The sequence below is a fragment of the Harpegnathos saltator genome, unplaced genomic scaffold, assembly GCF_003227715.2.
Source record: "Harpegnathos saltator strain DR-91 unplaced genomic scaffold, Hsal_v8.6 scaffold188, whole genome shotgun sequence".
Lineage (NCBI taxonomy): Eukaryota > Metazoa > Arthropoda > Insecta > Hymenoptera > Formicidae > Harpegnathos > Harpegnathos saltator.
The window spans coordinates 1,123,459-1,145,472 of NW_020229970.1; the positions used below are offsets into that span (position 1 = coordinate 1,123,459).

General features: G+C 38.2%; 2 protein-coding genes and 1 pseudogene across 2 annotated transcripts; 2 read left to right on the plus strand and 1 right to left on the minus strand.

Moving 5' to 3' along the window:
* Nucleotides 1–1,307: 1,307 nt before the first annotated feature.
* Nucleotides 1,308–2,222, plus strand: LOC105184569 (uncharacterized; annotated as a pseudogene).
* Nucleotides 2,223–2,524: 302 nt separating this feature from the next.
* On the minus strand, nucleotides 2,525–3,268 carry LOC112588306 (protein ALP1-like). Its single transcript, XM_025297793.1, has 2 exons — nucleotides 3,254–3,268; nucleotides 2,525–3,052 (listed from the first exon to the last, which is right to left on the minus strand). The coding sequence occupies exons 1-2, from the start codon at nucleotides 3,266–3,268 to the stop codon at nucleotides 2,525–2,527; spliced, it is 543 nt and encodes a 180-aa protein (XP_025153578.1).
* Nucleotides 3,269–14,955: 11,687 nt separating this feature from the next.
* Nucleotides 14,956–15,683, plus strand: LOC112588307 (THAP domain-containing protein 4-like). Its single transcript, XM_025297794.1, has 4 exons — nucleotides 14,956–15,111; nucleotides 15,180–15,362; nucleotides 15,438–15,527; nucleotides 15,624–15,683. The coding sequence occupies exons 1-4, from the start codon at nucleotides 14,956–14,958 to the stop codon at nucleotides 15,681–15,683; spliced, it is 489 nt and encodes a 162-aa protein (XP_025153579.1).
* The last annotated feature ends 6,331 nt before the right edge of the window (nucleotides 15,684–22,014 follow it).

A 22,014-nucleotide genomic window follows, 5' to 3' on the forward strand; every position in this document is an offset into this window, starting at 1 on the left:
TGCTCGTATTGTGGCCGCTTTTCGCGCAGTGCTCGGCTCAATCGCATCAATTGAGTTCGATACCGTTCCCCAGTGATGGTTTCGTTCGGTTTCAACAGCTCATAAGAAATAACATCGCCCTGGTCCCACCAAATACACAGCAAAACTTTCGCAGCGTGAATATTCGGCCGAGCCGACGACGTAGAAGCATGACCGGGCAGTCCCCATGATTTTGTTCTCTTTGGGTTGCTGTAATGAATCCATTTTTCATCACCCGTAACGATGCGATAAAGAAAACTCTTCCTTTTTTGCCGCTGGAGCAGTTGTTCACAGGCGAAAAAACGACACTCAACGTCTCTTGGCTTCAAATCATAAGGAACCCAAGTTCCTTGTTTTTGAATCATTCCCAACGCATGCAATCGCTTGGAAATGGCTTGGCGGGTAACTCCTAATGCTGAAGCAAGTTCTTTTTGCGTTTGGTACGGATCCTCATCGAGCAATGCCTCCAATTCAGCGTCTTCGGAGGTTTTTGGCCTTCCTTCACGCGAACGGTCGTCAACATCGAAATCACCGTCTTTGAAGCGACGGAACCAATCACGGCACGTTGTTTCACTTAGAGCAGCATCTCCGTAAACTTTTTGGAGTTCTCGATGCGCTTCAGCCGCCGTTTTCTTCGAATGAAAGAGGAAAAGCAACACTTCCCGCAAATGACGATTATTTGGCACAAAATCAGACATTTTCACACAACCAAAAGTATATGATGCAAAAACAAAATCACTAATGTGTCAAAGCGGTTTGTTTACCATATGTCTAAGCTTGGTTCATGACGTTTTGGTTATGTCACAATCGACCAGCACTTACTACTGGAGCCATCTCTTGAAAAACAGCGGGAACTTAGTTGCGCACCTAATACATGATGTCTTCAGTGCTCACGATGTTTCTGGTTGGAAGGTGGGTCACCGTGAGTATCATAGTTGCATGACGTCACAAATGCGCGAAAAAGTGACGATTTGAAGAAGAGAACAAAAGACGTTAAGAAAAAAACACAGAAAACGTTAAGAAGAGAACACGTTAAAAAGAAAAGACGTTATAAACTTAAAAATTTGGTTGGCGAAAATGTCGGATAAATTAATCTGTCCCTGTTTTCATCGAAGATAGTGGCGAAACATTAATATTGAAGCTTTTGCCACAAGATGCGGAGAGAGCCAGTATGGATAAGAAAAAATAATGAATGTGTTCATGTGTAATAATGAGGTTAAAATGTATTGTAAAATATATATTATATTTTAGCATAAGAGTAATTTTTAATTATTTTCAGATATAAATTATATGACAAGCCTCGTTAATAAAATTTATGATAAGAGAAGCCAGGATTTGATGAATGAAACAAATATACGAATTTCAACTGATCAAGACAATGATATTGGCATTTCAACGGTTGTTCAGTCTCTACATGATGATGAATCTTACACACCATTTCCAAAATCACAAGACTCTGATGTCGATCCTAAAAATTCAAGTGAGTTACAGCAAATGAAAAGTCATTATTCGTGTGGTCGTCTAAATGTGTATACCTACCTGTTGCTCGAAAAATATGAGGAACGAGAAGAAAAGTTTACAGAAGGTACGAAACGCTACAACAAAATTTGGGAAACCATCGCTGATGAAATAAGGAAAATAAATAATAACTGTACTGTAAGTGGATCGCAATGTGAATCGAAATTAAATGGTTTGAAGAAGACATATAAAAAAATATTAAATCACAATTCTGTGTCAGGAAATAACAGAAAGACGTGGCCATATTTTGAAGTAAGTATATTAATTTAAATTTTCTCTTCCTCAGTTATATTTGATGAAGATTTATCCAAGTATGTTTTTTTTTTCAGAGAATGCATGACATTTTTGGAAAAACAGGATGGGCAAATCCTAAAGTTATTGCTACAGAAGCTGGACCAAGTGCTCAGCAGGCAATCATATCTGATTCTCTTTGCACAAATGATGATAAAAAAGAAGATATAATAAACGGAAAATTGAGGCTGTTTTAGACGATTATATATCAGATGTGAAAGAGGAAAGAGTAGAAAAGGAGAAGAAAAAACAAGCTAAAGAAGCATGGTTAAAAGAATTGGAGAAACAGCAAGAAAGGCAACACAAGGAAAAAATAGCAATTATGCAACAGTTTTTAGAAGCCATCACTAAAAAGTAATTTAATTTTGTTGACAGTCTGAATATCTAAGTTCCTATTTATGCCATTGTTATTTCTAAAGTTCTTATTTGTCATATCTAAAGTTTTTATTTTGTTTCTAAAGTTCATATTGTTCTTGATGCTTGTAAAACTTGACCTTACGTTAATAAATAAAATTTAATAACAAAAATTGTTCAATTATTTTTACTATAACCTTTAATCAATATTAAGAGGGCTTAGGTTCTGAAATTAAAAGGTAAAGAAATTAGTATAAAATTACGAAATTCATTTCACAAATTTTATAAATATTATGCATATCTTAAAAATTAAAAAAGAAACAGATAACAGTGACAATGAACATTAATTGTTTCTCATAATTAGATTGTTCATAATTGTTTGCCGTTTAGCATTACCATCTTCCATTCTACAAGGTATCAATGTTCCACGTGCATGTCTACCTTGTTCACATATTTCATCAAAGTCTATCAAATCGCCTTTTAATATACAAATATTGTGCAGTACACAAGTAACTATTAAATTTTCGGGAATTTTTTCTAGAGTAACCATAGATAGGCAATCCAAAATGCTTCTCCATCGTCCTTTCCATAAGCCAAATGTTCTCTCAATTGCCATTCTCGCAGAAGATAAGCAAAATTTAAAATTTTTTTGTCTATCCGTCAACTGTCCGTTATCTTTAAAAGGTACCATAATATGGGGATGGATACTATAGGCAGAATCTCCAATAATATGAGAATTATTAGGAAAATATATTTGTGGACTTTGAATATATTGGTAGACAGGAGAAAGCCGAAAAACATGTGCATTGTGAACTGACCCAACATTTTCAGCTAAGACACTTATAAAAAGCAAGTTATGAATACAAACAGCCTAAAAATGACATGGAAAATGTTGAATACAAAAATACTACACAAAGAAATATTAAAACAATAAAAATGTCCACAATTTTTTAAATATATTCTCAAAATTATTACCTTATTATTCATATGTCGCGTGATATGTTTATTAACTTATATAGGGTTAGCCCAGATATTACTTTGGAATTAATAAATATTTTGAGACCACAATTACAGCATCAACGTCCATATGGTCTTAGTGTAGAATCAGGTATAACATATTTATATATTTATTGAATTAAATGTAAATGTTATAATTATTAACAATTTATTACATATTCAGAATGAATATCATAAAAGCAATGTACAATTTTTAAATTAATTAAAATAATTTATTTTGTAATGATAAAATTATCCAGGTAGTAGACACACATCATTCTGACGTCAAAAGCTAGTCATGACTGGTTTAATGACGTAAAGTAATCTTAATAGTAGCGATTTTTTTGTGACGTCTTAATAACGTTTTTATATCTTAATGATGTCTTAATGACGCCATAAGACATCATAAAAACGTCCCCAGAAAAAAGTTCATATATGGATTCTGTCCATATATGATCATATATAATTATATATATCTACATTGAAAGGAATACTGGTTGTGAAGATACAATTGAAATAAATGTTTATATTTACAGTAACCCATGATGTCAACGTTTAATTGGATTATGTTTTCCATTTTTCATTTAACAGTATTTGTTTTATGTATGGATATACATAATTAGATATGGTTATATATAAAGTCACATATATAGACAAAATTCATATATAATTATATATTATACTTATAATCATATATATTTTTATATGATTATATATGAATTTTTTCTGAGGTCATTAAAAAGTTTTGATGTCATCATTCTATGACAACAGACCGTCATATTAGATTTGGTTTTGAGTTTCAGTCGCGTGAATTCTTTTTTGTATTACAAAAAAATGGACGCGGCTCAAACTTGGAAACCAAATCTAATATTTATAGACATCGCAAAAGCCTCAAATATCAATAGACTGTCATTTTGACGTTTTTTTCACATCATTTTTCAGCTAACACAGTGTAACATATAACGTATTTGTTAGATAGAATTTTCTACTCAATAATGTAATTGTTATAAAGGGTTTTTCAATAAGGGCGGGTCGATGTTGCAATGGAATAAAACAAGCTGTGTGTGAGGTATTAACGAAATTCTTTTTTTATTTGAAAGACCCATATATGCCATTATGTGTGGAATATAACATCGTTCAAATGTCCGCCGCAACTTCTCACGGTGGCACGAATCCGAGTGGTCCAATTTTCAATGATTCTGCAGCATAGATCCGGCTGAATTTGAGCGATGGCCTGAGTTATGTTGACTTTAAGAGCATCGGTCGATTGTGGCTTATTGGCATAGACCTGCGACTTCAGAAAACCCTACAAGAAAAAGTCTAGCGGGGTCAAATCGCACGATCTTGGTGGCCAATTCACGTCACATCTGCGAGAGATAACCATACCCTCAAATCGTTCATGCAGAATGTCCATCGTGGCGTCCGCTGTGTGGCACGTAGCGCCGTCCTGCTGGAACCACATGTCGTCCATATCGTTCAATTTGGGCCAAAAGAAATTGGTTATCATCGTTCTGTAACGCTCGCCATTGACGGTGATGGCCTCACCAACGTCGTTTTCGAAAAAATACGGACCAATGACGCCGCCGGCCCAAAATCCGCACCAAACAGTAACTTTTTGTGGATGCATTGCTACCTGTTGAACCTCATGTGGGTTGGCGTCGTGCCATATACGGCAATTATGCTTGTTAACATAGCCATTCATCCAAAAATGCGCCTCGTCGCTAAAGATGATTTTTCGGCCAAAATTGGGGTCCTCTTCCAAATGCTCCGAAACCCAGTCAACGAACAAACGGCGTTGTCTATGGTCATTAACTTTGAGCTCCTAGGCCAGTTGGATCTTGTACGGGTGCAGGCCCAAGTCCCGATGCAAAATTCGCCAAGTTGAAGTCTGCGAAAGGCCGAGTTCTTGTGCACGACGAGGAATTGACTGCCTCGGGTTCTCCTGCACACTTTCACTTACAGCGGCGATGTTCTCGGCCGATCTAGCGTTCCTTTGACATACAGGTGTTAGCTGGTCGTTTACCGAACCGGTCGTCTCGAATTTGGCCACCAAACGTTGGAGAGTCGACTTTGAAGGGCAACTGCGTCTGCCGTAAAATGGGCACAACGCGCGCAACGTTTGCACTAACGAACACTCATTTTGATAATAAAGTTTTATCATTTAGACGTGCTGCTCAATCGTGTAACTTGTCATGGTGATTTGGCATCAGTGACTGAATAATAAACAATAGGTTAGATAGACGCCGCTAAAACAATATGGCCGCCACAGGCTGCCAACATCGACCCGCACCAATTGAAAAACCCTGTATAACACATATGTTATACGTGTTATATAACATCTTATATAACAGTTATATTGTTGAGTAGGAATTAACTAACTTCTATTATAACTAACAAGTACATTACATGTTACATTGTGTTTGCTGGGTTCTGATCATTATTGATCATTTCTTAATCAATTTTTAATCAATGAATAACCAAAAAATGATGGAAAAATGACAAGTGTCTGCTACTTGTATGTATTATATATATGTATTATATATGTATTATATATATATATATATGTATTATATTTAGGTATGTATATTATATTTGAAACTATAATGTATTGAATGAAATATTATTTTTATAGATATTAACTGCACTGCGCTTCTATGCAGTTGGTTGTTATCAACGTGCAATTGAAGAACAATGAGATATAGCTATTAGCCAATCAGCTGTCAGTAGATGCGTACAGTGACAAATGCTATTAATAACCTGTTACTTCGACGTTGGATACAATTTCCTATGACCGACATAGAACATTTTATAGCAAGAGAAAAATTTAGAAACGCATGTCAACCATTTATTGGTGCTATCGGAGCAATTGGCTGTACTTACGTAAATATTTTAACACCATCATTACATGAGGAAGCTTATGTGAATCATTGGAGTGATCATACACTTAATGTCCAAATAGTATATGTTGTACTTTTCTCACAATAAATTTATAATGTATATCATGATAAGAAAAATATTAACTTCATAAATTATTTGTTTTATTTTTATGTTTTGAATAATATTTGTCTTGTTATTTTCAGATCTGTGATCCTGATTTGAAAATATTAAATGTAAATGCACAATATCCGGGTGCCCGTCATGATGCGTATATATGGTCAAATTCCCCAATTCGTCGTACCATGGAACGACGATATAATAATGGAGAGCGCAATACTTGGTTGATAGATAAGCTATAAAATATATAAATGTTATAAATTTTATTTTAGAAATGTAAAAAGATTGCTTAAGTAATGATTGTTTAGGTGATGATGGCTACAGCCTTGAACCACGGCTATTCACACCTTTAAAACACGAAATACCAGATTCTCCAAGATACCGATACAATGAAGATTTATGCAAAGCAAGATCATGTGTAGAACGCTTATTTGGTTAGTAGAAAGCTGTGTTCAGATGTCTATCGGCACAAAGGCGATTGATGTATGATCCTGATATGGCTGGTAAAATAGTTAACGCATGTACTGTACTACACAATATGAGAATTGCGCATCACATACAAGATATAGAAGTTGATGAAGTAGAAATTTTACATCAAATAAATAGAAATAACAGAGCTATCGAACAGGATAAAGCTTTCCCAGGACGAGCAATTGCAATGCGCGTACAAGAGAATTTTATTACTCGTCACTATGGTAGAGTATAAAATTTTATATATAAATATATATGTACTAGATGTACCTGAAGATTGACTTATATCTGATGTTCAATATTAAAATAACGTGTATGCGTGCGTATATATACATGTATGTGTGTGTGTGTGTTTAAGTATTTGAATAATTTTTATATGTTGTAAGAATTTCGATTTAAGTAATTAAACTTAATCGATGTACCTAGATAGCCAAATCTGTTCTGCCAAATAAAGCCAAAGATTTGCTTACAAGATTTGTTGGCAAATTTAGTACAAATTTGGAATAAACCTTGTTTTATCAAAGAATGTCCACAAATTGGTAGCATTTATGTAACAAAATTTGCGCACATAACATCCCAGATAGCCAAACCTACGCAAGCAGATTTCGAACAAAGCCTGCTATCATAGTTTGATGGCAAATAGGCAACAAATTTAACGCAGAATCTGTTATATCAAATTATGCTGCCAATCTGCGGTCAAATATGCGCCAGATCCTGCGGTGGGATATTTGATGAGCAGATTTGTACCAAAAACCGCGCAAGACTTGCAGTAATTTGATGACAGATTGGCGGCAGAAACCGAGCAAACTCTGCGCGCAGACTCTACGCGTAGTTTGGCAGCAGGACCTGCGCGGTTTCTGCTGACAATCTGCTCGCATGGCCTGTCGTACAGGTCCTGTCGACAAAACACGAGCCTAATGAGGACACAGATGACTATGGTTTTGATGTGGAAATCTGATCGAAATTTGCGTCAATCTGCGCGCATTCTGCTAGCATTTTGCTTACTGGGATGATATCAAATTAACGCCAAGTAATACGCAACGCTTGCTACCAAAATTGACAGCAAATTGGTGTCAAACATCGAGCACAACTTGGGTAGGCCACTTGATGTCAAATTAACGCCAAATAACGAGCAAACTTTGGCGCCAAGTTCCCAGCAAGGCTCGCGGACAAAACACCACACCAAATTGTTACCAAATACCGAGCAAAGTTTGACGACAATACTCCACAGCAAATTGGCGCCAAATACCGAGTAAAGCTTGGCGATAAAACCCTACAGCAAATTGACGCCAAATATGGAGCAAAACTTGGTGACAAAACCTTGCAGCAAATTGACGTCAAATACCGAGCAAAGCTTAGTGACAAAATTCCACAACAAATTGGCGCCAAATCGAGCAGATTCTGCCGTATTCATTTATTATGCCCCTCCCACTTCAACCAAGTACCAGGTCTTTAAATATGAAACCGGAATTTGCCCATAGATGGCCCTAGCTGTCAATGTAATTACCGTCAAACCGCGTCATTGGCGCCATTTCCATTTGTTGATATCTGACAAAGATTTCCAACTCACAACAATACAAGTTTCATACAACAGCATAGTTTGTAATAGCGTTGAACATGTCGAGTTTTGTGCCTGGAAGCTACGATTTGCGGACAGCATTGATTTTCTGTTACCATTTGAAGAAAATTGCTGCAGAATCGCATCGAATGCTTGTCGAAGCTTACGGTGAGCATACACTTGCTAAATCACAGTGCTTCGAGTAGTTTAAAAAATTCAAACGTGGCGATTTTTACGTGAGAAACGAAGAACGTGGAAGACCACCGAAAAAGTTTGAAGACAGCGAATTGCAAGCATTGTTGAATGAGGATGACGCTCAAACGCAACAACTCGCGGATCAATTAAATCTGACACGAGAAGCCGACTCCATACGTTCGAAAGCCATGGGAAAGATCCAGAAGATGGGAAAATGGGTTCCACATGAACTGAATGAAAGACAGCAGGGAAACCGAAAAACCACTTGTGTAATGCTGTTCGCCAGGTACAATTCTCCATTGAATTGTGACTGGCGATGAAAAGTGGATATATTTTGAAAATCCCAAGCGTAAAGGATCATGGGTAACTCCAGACGAACCACTGTCATCGAGCCATGCAAGGCCAAATCGCTATGGACGGAAGACAATGCTCTGTGTTTTGTGGGATCAGAAGGGTGTGATCTATTATGAGCTGCTAAAACCTGGTGAAACCAGGTCATACCGAACGCTACCGACAACAAATGATCGATTTGAATCAAGCTTTGCATGAAAAATGACCAGAATATCAAAAAAGGCAACACAAAGTGATTTTGCTTCATGATAATATATAGCATCACACACAGCAAAACTGGTCAAGGAAACTGGTCAAGGATTGAGGCGTTTAGTTGGGAAATACTTTCGCATGCGACTTACTCATCAGACTTGGCTCCGTCCGATTACTACTTATTTGCATCGATGGGACTTGCTGAGCAGCGCTTCACTTCTTACGAAAATGTGCGAAAATGGCTCGATGACTGGTTTGCCTTAAAAGAACAATAGTTTTTTTGGCGTGGCATCCATAAATTGTCAGACAGGTGGGAAAAATGTATAGCTAGCGATGGGCAATACTTCGAATAAAATATTTTTTATCATTTTCATACAATCAACGTGTATTTTCTATACAAAAATTCCGGTTTCATATTTACATACCTGATAAGTTAGATTTAAATAAAGCGAGGAGTACAGACTTTGGCCAAGTGTATAATGTACAATACAAAAGCAAATAAATGTATTAGAATCATTCAATGTTTACGTATAGCTGGAAATGACGACTCCTGATAATGCATTTGCTTGTCAATTATACATTATGCACGAATCCTGTATTCCCCGCTTAATTATTAAGTAAAATCAAATATATTAATAAATTTTTATTAATATTTTACAAATCTATTATATTTAATGATTTATTATTATTATTATTGTAACAATTTTTTTAAATTTATTAGAATGTCGAAAGTACACTAAAGTATAAGGCTAATATTACATTTGTCGTACGACAATCTTTTCAAATACGTTGATTGGTTAACAAACAATATTTCTAGGATTGCTCCACGTATGCTAATCAATGTATCCGAAAAGCTTGTCATACGACATATGTAATATTAGCCTAAGTTGGCACTAAAAAGTGCCGATTCAGATTTTGATATTCAAAAATGCCTTTTATTGTACTGAGGTGTTCCCGTTATGTTTTAAAAGCGGGCGCTGAAAAGTGCTGATTTACTCTTCTCTCTTCGAGAAGAGAACGTGCGGTATGTGCGTGCGTGTATATGTGTGTGCGTGGGTGTGTGTGGGTGTATGTGTGTGGCGTGCGTGCGTGTGTGTGTGTGTGTGCGCGCGCGCGTGTGCATGTGCGTGCATCCTCCTCTCTCTCTCTCTTTCTCTCTCTCTCGACCTCCTGCGACCGTGGGTGTTGTCTCTGTCATCCGTGCAATCTTCATCCTCATCCTCGTCCCATGCATCTGTAAATTTAGAAATTTTTAATATTTTTTAATATATATGACGAACGCGATTAACATATGAGGTCAAATAAAATACAGGGAACAGACATGAAAATTTGAAGAACATACAACTTTGCTACCAGTAATCAGTGAAGAATGATCCCTGCTGTAAATGCTTTGCCACATTTCTCTCTTACATTACCCTATTTCTGTATTATTTCATGAATGTAGGCGTTTTTCAGTGATATTCAATATATACATATTAAAGAACATACCGTGAAATGTATTGAATATTACAGAAAACTATATACATTGGCTATGTTCAGAAGAACAAAATGATCAGTGAGCACTTAGTGATTTTCGCTCCTGATTGGTAAATATTTCTGGGTCTATGAAAAATCTAAAAGAATGCTCCAGTCACAGACAAAATAATCACCTAAGCGCTCACTGATCACTTTGTTCTGCTGAACGCATCCATTAAATAATATTGAAATTACGTCATATATATGTGAGGGAGAAATTCAGCTAAATATTTCCAGCAGATGTATCACTCCTCACTGTTCAGATATCACACAATATTTACAAGATGTTTTAAAAACATAGATGTTGGATATATTATAAATATTCTAATGTCTGAGATTTTCAACTATGGAAAAAATTATGATAAATATCTAAAAATATTTATGATATTGTTCAAACATCTTTTATAAATCGGAATTCTTTTTATAAACATACGGAATGTCTATGTTAATTTATTAACATAGACATTCATTAACATTAACATAGAAAATATATGACTTATCATGAAATCATATAAATTAATATAGACATTCTATCCGGTTCTATTATATCCAATTACACATTTTCTATCAAACATTTTTAGCAGAGATATAATTGTTACTTTGTGTGTGCTGTGTCTTCTTCTCTACACAGATCAAGTTTGCTGAGTCGTGACGACGTGCTTGGACATATTCAGCGGAAAAAGCAACTCAGTGAACGCCATCCATCCTGATTGACATATTTCCGTACATTTGTCAAGAATGTAAAGAAATATTCCAAACACAGACAATAAGCAAAGTACACACTGAGTTATTTTTTGAGTTGAATACAGTCATCGTTATACACGGAGGTGTCAGGTGTAGTAGCATGCAACTGTGTAGTGATATAAAGATATAAAGATATATTATGGTTTTCAGATGCTGCATACCGTAGCCGGCTCTTTCAGAAGCCTCAACGTTCCGAGTTCCAAGTACAGATGCGAGACACTCTTCGGACAGCGAAGGAACGACACTGCCATAGAGGACGTAATCAACGTAGAACGGTCCAAGGATACAACGCGACTTATGGAGCGACGAGCGTGCAGACGAGGAAGAGGAAGAGGACCAGCAAGACCCGACATAAGACATGTAGCATTGTTGAAAAAACACTCAATATTTACAAAATATTGTGAAAACATAGATGTTGAATATTTCGCAAATATTCTAATGTCCGACATTTTCAGGTATGAAAAGAGTATGATAAATATCTAAACATGTTTGTCATACGTATGTTTATAAAAAGAATTCCGATTTATAAAAGATGTATGAACAATATCATAAATATTTTTAGATATTTATCATAATTTTTTCCATAGTTGAAAATCTCAGACATTAGAATATTTATAATATATCCAACATCTATGTTTTTAAAATATCTTGTAAATATTATGTGGTATCTGAACAGTGAGGAGTGATACATCTGCTGGAAATATTTAGCTGAATTTCTCCTTCACATATGATGCAATTTCAATATTATTTCGTTAATGGCTGCGTTCAGCAGAACAAAGTGATCAGTGAGCGCTTAGATGATTATTTTGTCTGTGACTGGAGCATTCTTTTAGATTTTTCATAGGCCCAGAAGTATTTGCCAATCAGGAGCGAAAACCACTAAGCGCTCACTGATCATTTTGTTGAACGCAGCCAATATATACAGTTTTCTGTAATATTCAATACATTTCACGGTATGTACTTTAATATGTATACTAGGTGCGCAACTAAGTTTTCGGGTTTTTTGATGAATGAAAAATGGAAAATTTCAAGAGAAATATAAAATGGTTTATTCAAAGTATCGTCCCTCGCTAGCTATACGTTTTTGCCATTTCTCTGGCAATACATGAATACCGCGACAATAAAACGACGCGTCTTTGGACCGAAACCATTCATCCAACCAATTTTCCACTTTTTCGAAATTGGCGAAGTTGCCCAGCCAAGCCATGCGCCATCGACCGGAGCAAGTGATAATCGGAAGAGGCCAGGTCTGGCGAATACGAGGGTTGCCTTTTATATTTCGGGAATGGACGATCCAGGTGCTGCCATCTGACAACCGACGTCCCTAACGTAAAGTTCAACTTTTTGTCAGTATATTTACTCAGAACGTTTTGATGTCCATGCGCCATTTGTGTTGTTTACAGTGACATGAAAAATTGATGTCGGCCAAGAAATGGAATTAAGTCGTGAACATTTCCGTGCGATTATTTTTTATAACTTTCGACGTGGATTATCTCAACAACAGTGCATCGATGAACTTAATTCGACTTTTGGCGATAAAGCACCATCAAAAACCACTATATATCGATGGTATACGGAATTCAATCGTGGCCGTAGTTCGCTTAGTGATGAATTTCATGATGGTCGTCCAAAATCAGTTGTTGTTCCAGAAAACATTGATGCTGTGCGTGAATTGATATTGCAAGATCGTCATGTGACTTATCGTGAGATTGAGGCATCCTTGGGCATTAGTGGGACTAGCATACATTCAATATTGCATGAACATTTGGCTGTCAAAAAAATTTGTTCGCGTTGGATCCCACATAATTTAACAATCGCTCAAAAAAAGGCTCGTGTCAATTGGTCGAAAGAAATGCTCAAGAAATACGATTGTGGTGCTTCAAAACACGTCTATGATATCGTAACAGGTGACGAATCATGGATCTATGCGTATGAACCCGAAAGTAAACAGCAGTCGACTGTATGGGTGTTTCAAGATAAGCCAAATCCAACAAAAGTTGTTCGCGCACGAAGCACTTCGAAGCAAATGGTCGCCTGTTTTTTCGGAAAAACCGGACATTTGGCAACTGTACCATTAGTGCAATGTCGGACGGTCAATTCTGAATGGTACAACCATTTGCGGTGCTTCAAATGGTACAACCATTTGTTTGTCAGAAGTCTTCGGAAAAATAAGGGAAACCAACCGCCGAAGACGCATTATTTTCCACCAGGACAATGCGAGCTCTCACACATCGGCTCAAACAAGAGACTTTTTGAGAACTGAAAAAGTCGAATTGATGGGTCATCCGCCGTACAGCCCTGATTTGGCACCCAATGACTTCTTTTTATTCCCGCAAATCAAAAATAAATTACGAGGTCAACGTTTTGCGACGCCTGAAGAAGCGGTTGATGCGTTCAAAATGCATGTTTTGGAGGTACCTCAATCGGAGTGGAAAAAGTGCTTCGAAAATTGGTTCAAGCGCATGCAAGTGTATTGATCTTCATGGAGAATATTTTGAAAAACAATAAACCCATGTACGATGATTAATTTCCTATTTTTGTTCTCTATTCCCGAAATATAAAAGGCAACCCTCGTACGGCGGGTGCGGTAGCAGATCCCATTTTAGCGTTTTGATGGTGTCTTGGACGATGGAAGTGCGATGGCACAGAGCGTTGTCGTGCTGCAATATCATTCGTTCGTATCTCATGTCCCATTCTGGCCGTTTTTCGAGCAATGCATGGTTCAAATTGATCAGTTGCTGTCGGTAGCGATGCCTATTGATAGTTTCGCCCGGTTTTAGCAGCTCGTAGTACACGATTCCTTTCTGGTCCCACCAAACGCAGAGCATGGTCTTCTTTCCGAAGCAATTTGACCGTGCCGTCAATGTTGATGCTTCGCCAGGTGAAAGCCACGATTTCTTGCGTTTGGGAATCTCAAAATATATCTACTTCTTATCGCCAGTAACAATTTGATGCAGGAAACTCTTTCTTTCATGCCGCAAAAGCAAAATTTCGGAAGAGGCCCTTCGATTTTCCATCTGTCTCTCAGTCAACTTATGCGGCACCCATTTTCCTTCCTTTTGAATTTTCCCCATGGCATGTAAACGTTTGGAAATACCTTGGCGAGTCATGTTTAATGCCTCCACAAGTTGATCTTGTGTTTGCGTATCATCTTCATCCAATAACGCTTGCAGATCGGCGTCCTCAATTGTTTTTGGTCTTCCGGAGCGCTCCTTGTCCTCAGTGTTAAAATCGCCACTTCTGAAGCATTTAAACTAATCTTCGCAGGTAGTTTTCGATGGTGCATGTTCGCCGCAGGCCTTCTCAAGCAAATGTGCTTCAGCTGCACTTTTTTCAAGTTAAAGCAGGAAAGCAAAGCTTCCCGCAAATGCTGTTTATTTAGCACAAAACTCGATATCTTCGTTGTTAGAAAAAATATTTTTATGTTGCGATATGTGTTGGTATTACGACTGGTTATTGTTAACAGATGTCCAAGCTATAAAAAAAACACAACTTCAGACTGTATGTCGACTACATTAGAGTGCCTCTAATCAGAGTGGCGACAAGTTGGGAGGTCCGCCATGTTTTATCGAAATCGGGTGTGTTCAGACATACGCCGTCAGTACTGAAAATCTATGAAATGTACGATTTATGAACTGACCGTAAATATCGGAACCTAGTGCAAAAAGTAACACAAACATTCGTATAATCTGTAAGCGTTTGACAACTGTTTATATTTTCGTTTTTATAGTTTTTATAGTTTCGTTAATTATTGCAAAATGGTTGGATGTATCATACCATTTTGCAACAATTCCTCAGAAAAGGGATATATTCTGAAAATAATCCCGAGAGATGATGAACGTCGACGACAATGGATAGAACGTATAAATACAAAGTATAATTGGACGCCAGCAAAACATTCATGTGTATGCGAGGTAAAATTATTTATTATGTACAAATATAAAATATGTTTACTATTCAATTAAATGTTACGGTAATATAGGTACACTTTCAACCTGAAATGTGGGAACAGAGGAGCGATAAGAAAAGGAAATTGAAACATAACGCAGTACCTACAATTTTTGAATATTTTGTAAAGAAACAAATTCCTGTTACGATACCTAATACCATTGAGGAAACACAGCAGCCCGTTTATGAAGAACATATAGCAGTAAATGAGAAACAGGTAAAATAGAAATGAGAGAATATATACATACTACTGAAAGAAAGTATTTTTGAAGATTGCATTATATTGTTGTAGACGGTTATAAATGACATAGTTGAACCTGCTCCTGCTCCTACTACATCATTGTTAAATGATACAGAACATATTGAAGTAAATGAGAAACAGGTAAAATAGAAATAAGAGAATGTATATGTACTACTGAAAGAAACTATGTGTAAATATTGTATTATATTGTTGTTATTATTGTATTGTATTATATTGATGGTTATAAATGACACTGTTGAACCTGCTCCTGTTCTAACTATATCATCGTTACCATAATAACCAAATAAAGAAATATTTTTATCAATATAATTAACATAATTAACATAATTAACATAATTAACATGTAAAATTCTAAGAAAGGGGATAAGGGGAAGTTGGAAGAAAGGATGTGATCTAAAATAAAAAAGATGTATCATAATATATATAACAAAGTAATTTATTTTTAAAGATCACCAATTGAAACATTTACATGTTTGAAATAATGCTTTTATAGCGTCATACATTGTTTCTTAAAGACCACCAATTGAACATTTTTAATACATTTTGTAAGGCACAATTTTTCTTATGATTATTACATTGGAAAGCATTCGGCAACTTTTGGAGAGAAGGCATGTCATCATAGTCAGCGTCCATGGTCTTAATGAGCACGCTGCTTCTCGCATGGTCTAGAAGGTGTAATAGCCATTCCCGCTTTTCATGCCCCTTCACGTATACAAGTTGAGATGCATCGTCTTGAGAATTGAGAAGCCTGCCACATATATCATCCACAGCTGCAGTAATCAACTGTTTAGATTCACAGAATTTGATGGTTCCATCTCCCCATCGTAACCCGTGATGATTATCCGTTACCCAGCAGGCTCTCGATTTTTCTGATCTTGAGAGAAACTCCCATGGCATCGGACTCGTGAAAAGGTAGTGCGAAAGAACAGTCCCGCTCCTCAGTATCGCTGCTTCTTTTACGATAAATCGTTTCCGAACTATGAACCCCTGCAGATCAACAAACGTCGGTACAATCTTGATAGGACAACCATTCTTTGGCATGTTCGGGAGAGAAATATCGCTGCGTCCCTGGATGCGAGTAACATAACGCGGCTCAGGAATGCGAGTAGCACGATATGATTCAGGAATGCTGTAAATGCAATGTAAATGTTATACATTTAAAAATTCGGTCGGAAAAGTGCACACAAAGTACCAAATTCACACTGATACTCACTTCCTACGTTTCATTCTGTATGGTCCCTCGAAACACTCGTCGCACTCGTCATACTCGGGCATATAATAATTTGTTTGTGCAGCGTTGATTTCGACATCAGGCATTTTGTATGGCTCCTCGAAACATTCGTCGCACTCAGGCATGTAATAATTTGTTTGCGTAGCACTCATTTTGACATCAGACATTTTGATTTACTATGTGGAAGCTGCTGCCGAACCTTGTCTTTTTACAGAGCGACTGTCGAACCTTGTCTTTATAGAGCGACTGGTGCAACACTAAGCAGCAGTTTCTTTAACGCAAGCAAGTTTCCCTCCGAGTTTCCCCCGCCAATGCTACATCCCCATCCATCGTTTTCTTCAGCAAGCTTACTGGGATGTTAGATAAAGAGAGACACCATATCATAGGGTACATCCTGTGAAGAACTAAATTCTGTATCCTGTAAAGATATGACTATTTTTGGTCAGGGTTCTTTTCTAGTGCATACTTTCTCATGTATTATTCTTTTCTCGTACATACTTTCTGATGTTAGTTGAGTTTGCGCACTATGTTGGTTAGCGGGCTGTATTCAACTACACGACCGTGCAGGATGAGACAATATGCGGTAGTATTCACCGGTATATTCTCCTTACACTCAAATTCTATGCGCACATCCACAATGGCACTCTTGACGGACTCATTTTGACGCGAACAATCGATAACCACGAAAGGGCCTAGCCGTCGAAAGTCTATAATTGCTAACCATACCTCAGCACTGTCGCATCCATAATACGATTTACGAAAATGTCTATACATATCGTAAAGTCTGCCGCATTTATTTTTTGCAAAGTCTAAATTCATGTCGTCGTACGGATAACACTCTGAATGCAAATAGAGCTTCACATTGATCAATTTGCAGTCATCGAAACGAGCTATATTTTCCGGCATTACATTCTTCCGGCCAGTCTGCAGCGCAAAGATAACGTATCGAGGCTTCTCCAGATTAGTAGCAGTTTTGATGGTCCACAGATGTTTGGTCGTGCTTTGCAGTAGAGGAAATTCATACAGATCCCACGAGCGGAAACTCATACTCAGTCCGTTCTCCAAAGTTTTCAGCATGGAAAGTTTATTGATATCGTTCAAGATTACGTGAGGCATTCGCCATTGTATCTTGAACAGCTCAATCTTAGGATCCAGCGCTGAAGATTCTAGTAGACTGTTGTTGTCGCTGCGCGATCGTAATAGAATCAATTCGTGACGCGCGTTAATCACTATACGCTTGTAGTCTTCACAGAATCCTAGCAACACGCCGAGTGGTACGCAAAAGTTGAAGTATCCGTCCGGCGAAATAGTGTCAGTCGCATCCCACGCGGCATTTTTCATGACAGCATTTTTCATCCGAAGACATCGATACATAGTTTTTGAGCGTTGAAGTTATTCCCACGTTTCTGTTACGATCAATCTCCACACCATCCAGTTCATAACGAATCTCATCAAACATGAATGCAACGCAATTATATCCCAATGTTACAGTTGCACCGTCGACTGCAACTTGTTTCGTCACCTTCCCCTCGACATAGAGATAACTCTCGCATGGCAATATGTATAAATCCTGCTGCTGTATGGGTATTCATATCGTCGCTATATCCAAACGTTGTGTTAGCGTATGGGTTGTACGTATGTGTCTCAATCTTGACGATGCGCTCGTCAAAGACCGGTTCACTTTCAATTTTCAAAATGTCAACCATATTTCTCAATCGTTTCGTACGATGAATCCCAGAGATTTCAAAAATTCAACGTTCAACGCGCTGAGTTTCTTTCGAACGAGGGATTTTGTACTGTTAATCGCGTGTCTCGTAAAAGGTATATTTCCAGCTTGTTTCTCCTGTTCCACTTAATTCACCACAAGCATTTCATAGATTGCGTTTATTATCATCGCCGTCGTACATGCAATCTAATGGTAATCTCTTCTCCTCGAAAATCGAGCGATTGTCCTTCTTGATCAACGACACGCACCGTTAAATCTGTAATGCTCCGTGCGATGATTGGAAGGTAAATGACATGTGCCGGCGTTTCCGATATCTTATATCCTGGCGGCACCTTAGGCGAGAATTCATGTATCGTATGTACACGCATACTGTTACTGTACGCACCACTGACAACGCTGCATTCTATACGAATGATATTAACATTGACAATCTTAATCGGTGCGTCCGATTCGTACCATCGGTGCGGTTCTAATACATGACTCGATGAGAATCCTAAAAGCGAGCCAATGTTGTTTAGCTTACTAAAATTTATTCTATAAGCACATTTTATTTCACTCTTCATCGTATTATTATTGGCACGAATTATTATAGAATATTCATTCGCGTCATCTTTATATGGATTATTTTTGGAACATACTGTTTTTTGAGCATGTGAAATTACATTTTTTAAATATTCGTATATGGCACGCAATTCGTACGATCCTTCAGGAATTTCTTCGTCGTTAGCACCATAGTAAAATTTATTATTCGACGAATTTACATTTGGTATCGTATTGTATGTTTCGAAATCCGTTAAACCGAGCTCGTAATCACTGTCGCTCAAATCTATAGCGGGAAAATAGCTCACCGTAAGGGTGCTACTGTTGCCAGTCAACGTAAGCGTTAGCGACATGTTCGCAAACTGCCAAGCGAATACTGACTGCTGTTAGTGGAATGTTGTAATTTAAATCCATATCCATCGTCTACCGTTTGGAGAAACTGTAAACACAATTGTCCATATATGCTTTGACTGTAATGTTGATAAGACGTGCGATTGTACACAATTTTCACTACATCTCTCTCAAGGTATCGAATCAATTCCTTGGACGAACGAAGATTACCAAAACTATCAAAATATACTGCGCGATTTCCTCTTTTCGCATATGTCACCCAGTGTGTACCTGGTCCCTCTGTGTTATCTAAATTTACAATACCACTTTCGTTTTGACGTACTCCATCTATCGGTAAGGCGTCACGCATGAAAACACTTCGAAAGAAAGATATATACATACGCCTTGCTAGTCTTTCCAATTGTACGTTAGTCATTGCACCCATGGGTAATTTTAGTTTCTCTTTGACGTTCTTTTCCCTGCTGCGCCTCGCCCACGCTTGTACGGGGCAAGATAAATTCAGCGACCTTCCATAGAGCGATGATATTAGGTGCGCAACTAAGTTCTCGCTGTGTTTTTGATGAAAATGCAACTTTATTGTGAAAAAATGGTTACAAATGAATCATTCAAAATATTGCCCATCGCTAGCGACAACTTTTTCCCATCTTTCTGGCAGAGCTCGAATACCGTCACGGTAGAAGTGTTCGTCTTTTGAGGCTATCCACGAATCAAGCCATTTTGAGATGTCTTCATATGAGCGGAACTGCTGATTAGCCAGACCATGTGCCATCGAACGGAACAAGTAATAATCGGACGGCGCAATATCTGGGGAATATGGCGGGTGGGGTAGGACTTCCCATTTGAGCGTTTCTAAGTAGGTTTTAACGGGTTTGGCAACGTGAGGCCGAGCGTTGTCATGCTGTAGAATCACTTTTTCGTGCCTCTGCTCGTATTGTGGCCGCTTTTCGCGCAGTACTCGGCTCAATCGCATCAATTGAGTTCGATACCGTTCCCCAATGATGGTTTCGTTCGGTTTCAACAGCTCATAATAAATAACACCGCCCTGGTCCCACCAAATACACAGCAAAACCTTCGCAGCGTGAATATTCGGCCGAGCCGACGACGTAGAAGCATGACCGGGCAGTCCCCATGATTTTGTTCTCTTTGAGTTGCTGTAATGAATCCATTTTTCATCACCCGTAACGATGCGATGAAGAAAATCCTTCCTTTTTGCCGCTGGAGCAGTTGTTCACAGGCGAAAAAACGGCGCTCAACGTCTCTTGGCTTCAAATCATAAGGAACCCAAGTTCCTTGTTTTTGAATCATTCCCAACGCATGCAATCGCTTGGAAATGGCTTGGCGGGTAACTCCTAATGCTGAAGCAAGTTCTTTTTGCGTTTGGCACGGATCCTCATCGAGCAATGCCTCCAATTCAGCGTCTTCGAAGGTTTTTGGCCTTCCTTCACGCGAACGGTCGTCAACATCGAAATCACCGTCTTCGAAGCGACGGAACCAATCACGGCACGTTGTTTCACTTAGAGCAACATCTCCGTAAACTTTTTGGAGTTCTCGATGCGCTTCAGCCGCCGTTTTCTTCGAATGAAAGAGGAAAAGCAACACTTCCCGCAAATGACGATTATTTGGCACAAAATCAGACATTTTCACACAACCAAAAGTATATGACGCAAAAACAAAATCACTAATGTGTCAAAGCGGTTTGTTTACCATATGTCTAAGCTTGGTTCATGACATTTTGGTTATGTCACAATCGACCAGCACTTACTACTGGAGCCATCTCTTGAAAAACAGCGGGAACTTAGTTGCGCACCTAATAACATTTTAATTCTTCCAGCTGGCGTTGCGCGGCTTTGCCATCATTCACCGCTTTTGCGACACCCGCCGCTCCACTGACTAGTGAACCGAGAACTCCCAGTAATGGTAGAACTGGTAAAATACCACCTCGTTTTGCTATCGGAAGTGTTCGTTTTCGGATTGCTTTCTTGGAAGACTTCTTTTTCTTCATGTCGATTTTCGTTTTGACTTTCATACCCATGCCGATTTTCGTTTTGACTTTCATGGCAGCCCAAACGACGGCAGCAGCCGCTCTCTCGCCTAGAGTTAAATTTTTCGAAGTAATGCGTTTCCACGCTTTTACAGCGAGAATCTTATCCGCCGCGTGCCGATCAGCGAGACTGTTGCTACGCGAATAGGCTATATCGTGCTCACGACACGCCGCGTCTAATGAATTAATGCCTCGATCGCCTCTGGCCAATCGTTTTGCCAAGCGAGTTCTAGGACCACAAAATTGATATCCGGGAATGTGTAGTTCGATAGGAAGCGCATTTATCGCGCGATTCAATAGACCGCTGTCGACTTTGACTTTTGTCAATGGCATTCACTACAGTCCCGGATCAGCGATGCCGGACCGTCGATATGCGTTCGCTGCCACGGACGATTGTAATGTTCCAAACACCGACGATACTGCTGAACCTCTGGATCAACTTTTATATGTTCAAGGAGTCTGCCCCATAAGTCGTCAATATACTTTGCAAAATCGCGTAACAAAACATTCTTCGGTATGTATTTCAACTGTTCGGAGATTAGCTCTCGAATATCACGAGTATCTGTCAGAAGGAGCAACATTTTCTAAACTGAGCGTTTCCAAGATTGACGCGTCTATATATATATATATATATATATATATATAGTTCAATCGCAACGATCCGTTAACATAATCAATTTTGTGACTCGTGGGGGAAACATGCGGTTCGTGAAGCAAC